This window comes from Nematolebias whitei, chromosome 23, assembly GCF_014905685.2.
Source record: "Nematolebias whitei isolate Nwh7 chromosome 23, NemWhi1, whole genome shotgun sequence".
NCBI lineage: Eukaryota > Metazoa > Chordata > Actinopteri > Cyprinodontiformes > Rivulidae > Nematolebias > Nematolebias whitei.
In genome coordinates, this window is record NC_056520.1 from 8,838,465 (window position 1) to 8,845,773 (window position 7,309).

The following is a 7,309-nucleotide window of genomic DNA, read 5'->3' on the forward strand; positions in this document are numbered from 1 at the left end:
GACTATAGAAACCACACCTGGACTATAGAAACCACACCTGGACTATAGAAACCACACCCGGACTATAGAAACCACACCTGGACTATAGAAAGTACACCTTACCTGGACTATATAAACCACACCTGGACTATAGAAAGTACACCTGGACTATAGAAAACACACCTGGACTATATAAAGTACACCTTACCTGGACTATAGAAACCACACCTGGACTATAGAAACCACACCTGGACTATAGAAAGTACACCTGGACTATAGAAACCACACCTGGACTATAGAAAGTACACCTTACCTGGACTATATAAACCACACCTGGACTATAGAAACCACACCTGGACTATAGAAAACACACCTGGACTATAGGAAAGTACCCCTGGACCTGTCATTCTGTGTTTGTCCGTTTCTCCTTCCTGTCCTCTCAAACCCAGCCGGTTGAAGCAGGTGGCCTCTCGTCCTGAGCCTGGTTCTGTTGGAGGTTTCTTCTTGTTAAAAGGGAGTCTTTCCTTTCCACTGTCTCCTTTGTGCTTGCTCAGGATGTGAGACTGTGGTGACGTGAAGATTCAACACAATCTGCTGCTTCCTTAGACAAAGAAGTTTTACTAACTGGCTTTTATAATGAATGTGAATGTTTCTGTCCAGTGCCCTGAGACAACTTCTGTTGTGACTTGGAGCTACAGAAATAAATAAACAGAAATTAAATGAATTTACTTTGGAGCGAACAAAACTGGAACGTGGGCTCAGAGTTCCTTCAAGTCCTTGTAATTCACCTTAACCTGATTCAAATGTCTAGTTTTAATCCTTTTACATTATTTTAAATAATTATATTTAATTTCTAATGTGCATGTGTGATGGTGTGGGGGGGGGGGGGGCTCAGAGTAGAGCTGCTGCTCCTCCGCATCAAAAGGAGTCAGCTGAGGATGTTCATCTGGTTAGGATACCTCCATCTGGAAGTTTTCTTTGAACATCCCACTGGAAGAAGACCCTGGAGAAGATCCTGGACTCCCTGGAGGGATTGTGTATCTTCTCTAGTCTGCTCTAGGAACACCTCAGGGTCTCCCAGGAGGTCTGGGTTTCTCTCCTGAACCTGTCGCCTCCGTGACTTTACAGATAAACGTAAAGGATGGAGATGGTTACCAAAGTTGTGGTCTGGACCTTACTGTGGGTCATGAAAGACCAAGTGAAAACAAAATAACCATAAAAATACACCTAATGCAGATTTTTACCACTACTTTACCAAAGACTTGATTAAATAGCCATGACACTATAATTCTAAAGAGTGTTTGAGTTGCTCCTATTAATGCAATAGAGCGTAGGCCTGTCACGATAACAAATTTTGCTGGGCGATTAATTGTCTCATAAATTATTGCGATAAACGATAATATTGTTTGAAATTTGACAATTAGTAATTATTGTAAAATTTAAGAAGAAATGCAGGTACATTTTTGAGTGTAGTACCTTTTCTGACCACTGGATGACAGTATAAGACTGTTTGAACTGAAGGATGGATAGTGAGGGAGCGAGCAGCGCGTCTCTTTAAGAAAAATGGGAGGGAGGCCCCTTGACGTGACATGGGCTGTCCTCAGTTCTCAAAATGGCGGACGCTCGCTGTGGTTTGAGCTCTTTAGCATAGCATTTTTCACACAAAGCTTTTAATAATCAGTAAACAAGTTCTCAGCTTCTTTTTGCAGAGAAAAAACTTTTTACACAAAGGCACGAGTTTCAACCGTGAATTTTGGAGCTTCAACAAGACGGATGTCTCCCCCCCCCCCCCAGGTCGGCCTGTTAGCTTAGCTCCTAGCTCAGCGTAGCTGCTTTTAACGATCCAAAAATGCGATTTTGGACGGTTAAAACAGATTTTAAAGAGAACAGCGAAAGGGAGGGGTCGGTGAAGAGCACCGGAGTTGAACCTTTTGTCATCCAGTGTCTTCAGTAGAAAGAGAGAGACACGAAGAAACGATAAAGCCGACAAATGAAAACGACGTCCATAATTTTCATTTATCGTGCGATTAATTGATTTATCGTTTATCGCGACACGCCTAATCGTGAGGGAAATTTGGAAATCGGCCTTCAGTCTAAAACACTTACGCTCCTTCTTGATTTTCTCCGACACCAGGAACTCGTCCCGTTCGATGCTAGGGGCGTAGTTACTGCCGATGACCCGCACCGCGTACTGAAACTGGTGGGCGACTTCAGCTGGAGACAGAAGGAAATATACCGGTAACAATCAGCGGGAACAGGCAGCTCTTTCATGCAAATTACGTAAAACAACCAGACTTTACGCACACGATTAACTTCAGAAAGCTGCAAATACATTCAACCTTTATTTATGCATTTATTTCAGGGGTGCACCGATTTCTACAAAGCCTGACCTGACGATTTTAATTTACAAGCGACACCGTCACTTGTTATAAAGACACAACGCATCAGCAATCCTCCAATATTGTTTCATTGAAAAACACACCCTTGAACAATATCCTAGAAACAATACAAACGTGTGTAAACTGGCCATGACGTAGTGCTCTGAAATATAAATGAAGTTTAGAGAAATTATTAAAACTACAAAAAAAAAATAATCGGTAAAATCAGTTTCTAGTATAAATATCGGCCGATCTCCCAAAATTAAGGAAATCGGGGACGATAAATCGGGCAGCCAATTTATCGGTGCACCCCTAATTTATTTATTCATGCAAATGCATTTGCTACTTACTAGGATCTCAGTTTTATTGAAGAATTGCTTTAAAAAAAAAATACATTTAGAGTGAGAATCAGCCCGAACGTGTTGCAGAGGACAGCTGGCCACGCAGCTCCCAAAACAAGACTTTGATTCAAATCAATCCATCTCACATTAATTACTATTCACAGCAAAACAACTAGATGGGATTAAATATTATACGTATTACAACTAATGTCCTAAAGGATAAGCATCCTGCTTTCACCGCTGCAGTGAAAAATGATAAAAACCGTTAAAATAACTAATAATTAAAGTTGTTTGATGATATCATTTCACGCCGAATTTTCCATCTACTATAAATTATTCAAACTATACATTTAAAGTGAATAAAAAACAGGTGTAAAAGGTAATGCGAATAGAAATGTTGAAAAATCTGGTGTTTCTGAGCAAGGTTTGGTTCGGGGTTTCCCCGATGGCGCGGGCGGGGTTAGCGTTAGCGGACGTTACCTTCGCTTTTCCCGGTTATCCTGCAGCAGAGGCTCTGCAGCAGGACGTTGGGTGATTTCTGGTCCAGGCTCGCCATGACGCCTGCAGTCACCGTACCGGCCGCCCCACGATAAATGAGTAAACCCTGCAGAAGAGTATGGACTAACTGCAGCGTACCGCCGCTAGCGACGCCATTTTGGCAGACTGAGTGAAGCTAGCGAGACGCAGGAAGAACGCAACCGGAACTAGTGCTGCTCTCCCTTCAAAGTAAGAGCAAACGAAAAAAAACAAATTTACAAACCAGATCCAAAATAATAGTAAGAATGAAGCAAAGAACATAACTGAATAAAACAACTAAAATAGGACACTAACACAAAATAAAAAATGAGTTTTGACATGTTAACAGAAAGATCTAAAATAATCATTATGAGAACTTTTAACGATAATTAAAAATAGTGATGCTAAACTTAAACATAAAACTTCTGCTGTTTGACACAAATTTAAAAATGTTTCTGGTTTGTGTAGCATATTTAAGCAAAACTTTGTAGATCTTTGCAGGACAAGTTAAATGTATGATAAGAGTAATTTTGTAATCAAATTGTTTTTTAATATTATTGTATAAGAAAACTGCCACAAAAATGCCGGTTTGCCATTATTTAAAGGCAACACTCTGCCTAAGAATTTCAAAGCCTTTTTGTGTTTAATTATTTATGCAAAAGCATTTTATTATTATAAAAACATGTAATTATTGCTTAGAATGAGTCTACATTTATTAAAAACTATTGTTCTCTGGGAGAGGTAAATTGCAGGTGGCTTAAGTAATTATTTGTAAAATAATTTAAATGTTAAATTATGTTGGTATTTATTAATGCCAACAGTTCTAAAAAAAAAGGAAAGTTAAGTCTGGTCCTCTGGACATTAAATAAACAAAACAAAACAAAAAAAAAAAAAGTAGAAATGTTTCATCTTTCATCCAAAAGACTTCTTCAGTCTGATCAGTCTGATTTAGGATAAAAGACGAAATGTTTCTACTTTTTTTAATTATTATTATTATTATTTTTTTTTTTTTGAATGTCCAGAGGACCAGACTTAACTTTTTTTTAAAGATTTTTCTACCTGGGTTATTGTTGAGCATGCATCAGAATGTCAATCAATTTTCTCTTATTATTATATTAGTTTGATGGTTTTAATTAATTAAGCACCAACAGTTAAACAAAACAACTTTAAATGATCATTTTATTAAATTTATTTAAACAAACTTGAGAAAATAGAGGCTAAAAAATTAAACTAACGGAAAAATGAGCCAAATTGTCTGGAGAACCCTTTTTTTTATCCAAATAGTTTTCAAACGAACGTCTTGAGGATTGATTTTACTTTGAAAGCAACAACAGGAAACAGTTAATGTAACTGTTGCTGCTTTGCATCAATGATTCAAGCGGACGCGCGGAAAGCGTCTCCAGGAAACAAGCGACGGACAAACCGATGAAAACATTTCCCCCCCGAAACTAAGAGGCTTGAACTAGAGTTCCGAACCGTTCGCTCTCACAAACGGTTTCATTAAATTTTTATTAATATATTTCAGCCGCGAATAGTTATAGTTAGTAGGTTTAATATACTCAAGGAGCAGCTTTAAATAAATAAACTATGCTTGTTTGGATCATTTTAAACTCTTATTTTGTTAATTATCAGGAGAAAATAATGTTTAAACTGAACTCGTGAGTGGCTCAGCAACTTTTAAGTGAACGCCACCTTTATTTAAAACAAGAAAACAACTTAAACCACAAAAAAAAAAACGTTTTAATTGTGAATTTTGAAGCAAGTAGAACATTACTTACATGCCTTTTAATTATCCTTTTAATTACCATTTTATTTTTACTTGTTAAAAAATAATAATAATTGTATGCATCCTTTATGATTGTCTATTGTTATCCACTGTTGTCGTCACTCTTTGTTAAAATCAGGGCTCTCTTGTAAATGAGTCCCCCAGTATAAATAAAGGTTGAATAAATTACACTATATTTGTCTTGCTTCCATAGCTATGAACTATGTTTTATATTAAAACAATTCGATTTTGTTGCCACTTTTAATTTGTGACATAACACAAGTAAGGGAAAAAAAATGCCTGAAAACATTAAAAAATATTTTAATTTCCTGACAATATAAGTTTGTAACAAACTTCTAAAAAGGTTTTAAAATGTCTGCAGTAATAAATAAATAAATAAAACACAATAAGTCTTAAAATACGACCAGAACTTTACTTGTCTGGGAACTTTATAAGATATTAATGAGTTCTAATTGACTTTTAATGGATTAATTGGACCACACACAAAAAATAAAAACACCAGTGCGCATGCGCTCACCTCCAGAGCCACCACCTGGCGGCGCGTGACGTACTTGAAAGCAAATCTCCTTTTGGAGAGCGGCGCGAGACAAGCAGATTATCAGTCCACGCGCACTCGAGCGGCGGAGCGTGGGAGGAAGAGGCGGAGGACCCATGAAGACCCGCAAAGCGCTGTGAAGAGGCGCCCACGGGACCGTGGTGGGGTGGGGAGGGAACCGGACCCCGAACAGGTCGGGAGCAGGTTCTGTTCTGGTCGGACCCAGCCCTGTTTGTACTTCAGGAAGAAGGAGAACATGGCATGTTCAGAGGAGAAAGCAGAAGATCAAAGGCTTTAAGCTGCAAACCGAGGAAGGAAACAGGATGGGGATGGACCTCAGCACGCTCCGGACCCTCATCAGCAGATATGTGAGTTCCTTTTTATTTATATTTTTTATCTTTAACCTTCCTCTTTGCTTCAATCTGAAAAAAAAAGAAGCGGCTCCATTTCCAGAACAAACAGTTTTAAGTTCCATGGATCCGCCTGAAGTTTCCCTCCCCGACACAAACTGTAAATATCTGCACAGGAAGTTCCTGATTCTCCTCAGACTCCTCCTTTAGGTCCCACAAACTTACCAGAGGTCTATCCAGGCTACATCATTTATCATGAAACACTCAATTTAGGGTCCTGTACGCTAATTAAGGCTCTTATTTCTCGTTTATTTACTAAAATAATTACAGACTAATTATAATAAACAAAGTAGCTGCAAACTGACTTGTTTTTATTTATCTTCCTGTTTGTGAACTTCACCCTGAGATTTCTGCAGGAACAGAGAGGTGCGGCTGACGGTACCTGTCGGGTCATGACAGAACCTGCAGAAAATGCAGGCTGACAACAGTTACCCCCCCCCCCCCCCCCACACACACACACACACATGAATTATGTAATCCAGTTGTTTTCTTCCTGCCAGACAAATCAATGGGCAGCGCTGGAGCAGGCGGCCGGGTCCAGATCCAACAACGAGCCCTGCACCCTGCCTCCATGCTCCACAGGGGATCAAACCCGTTGACTGATGGGTTTGGGATAAACATCCATCCATCCTCTTTACCCGTTTCTTCTCTTTCGGGTCACTGGTGTCCATATCCAGTAATCGCTGTACGAGAGGTGGGGGACACTGTGGACATGTCTCCATTCCATCACAGGGACACAACGAGACAAACAACGCATTCACCCACTGCAGGGTTCCCAACTCTGGTCCTTGAGGAACACCATCCTGCATTGTTTTTAGTTGTTCCCCTGCTTTAACCCACCTGATTTGAATAAATGGTTGATTAACAGACACATTCTCAGTACTGAGGGCATTGCTTCGGTCGCTTGCAGTGAATGAAGCATCAAGTCCACGTCCTCAGTAATGAGGTAATTGCTTTGGTTGCTTGCGGTGAGTAAATTGTCAGGTTCACGTCCTCGGTAGTAAGGGCGTTGCTTCAGTCGCTTGCAGTGAATAAAGCATCAAGTCCACAGCACGTCCTCAGTAATGAGGGAGTTGCTTTGGTTGCTTGCAGTGAATGAAGCTTCAAGTCAACGTCCTCAGTAATGAGGGCATTGCTTCAATCACTCGTGGTGAATAAAGTGTCAAGTCCATGTCCTCAATAATAAGGGTGTTGCTTCAGTCGCTTGTGGTGAAGAAAGTGTCAAGTCAACGTCCTCATTAATGAGGGCATTGCTTCGGTCACTTGCAGTGAATAAATCATCAAGTCCACGTCCTCAGTAATGAGGGAGTTGCTTTGGTTGCTTGTGGTGAATAAAGCTTCAAAGGGCGTTGCTTTGGTTGCTT

At 39.8% G+C, this 7,309-nt stretch overlaps 1 protein-coding gene across 1 annotated transcript in view; it reads right to left on the reverse strand.

Moving 5' to 3' along the window:
* Positions 1–3,325, reverse strand: part of tubgcp3 (tubulin, gamma complex associated protein 3) — a 24,220-nt gene extending 20,895 nt beyond the window's left edge. The window contains exons 1-2 of the mRNA XM_037696683.1: positions 3,179–3,325; positions 2,086–2,193 (exon numbers count right to left, since the gene is read on the reverse strand). Coding sequence (XP_037552611.1) covers positions 2,086–2,193; positions 3,179–3,254 — 184 coding nt within the window. The 5' untranslated portion in view covers positions 3,255–3,325. The remainder of the gene's footprint in view (positions 1–2,085; positions 2,194–3,178) is intronic.
* Between the last annotated feature and the right edge of the window lie 3,984 nt (positions 3,326–7,309).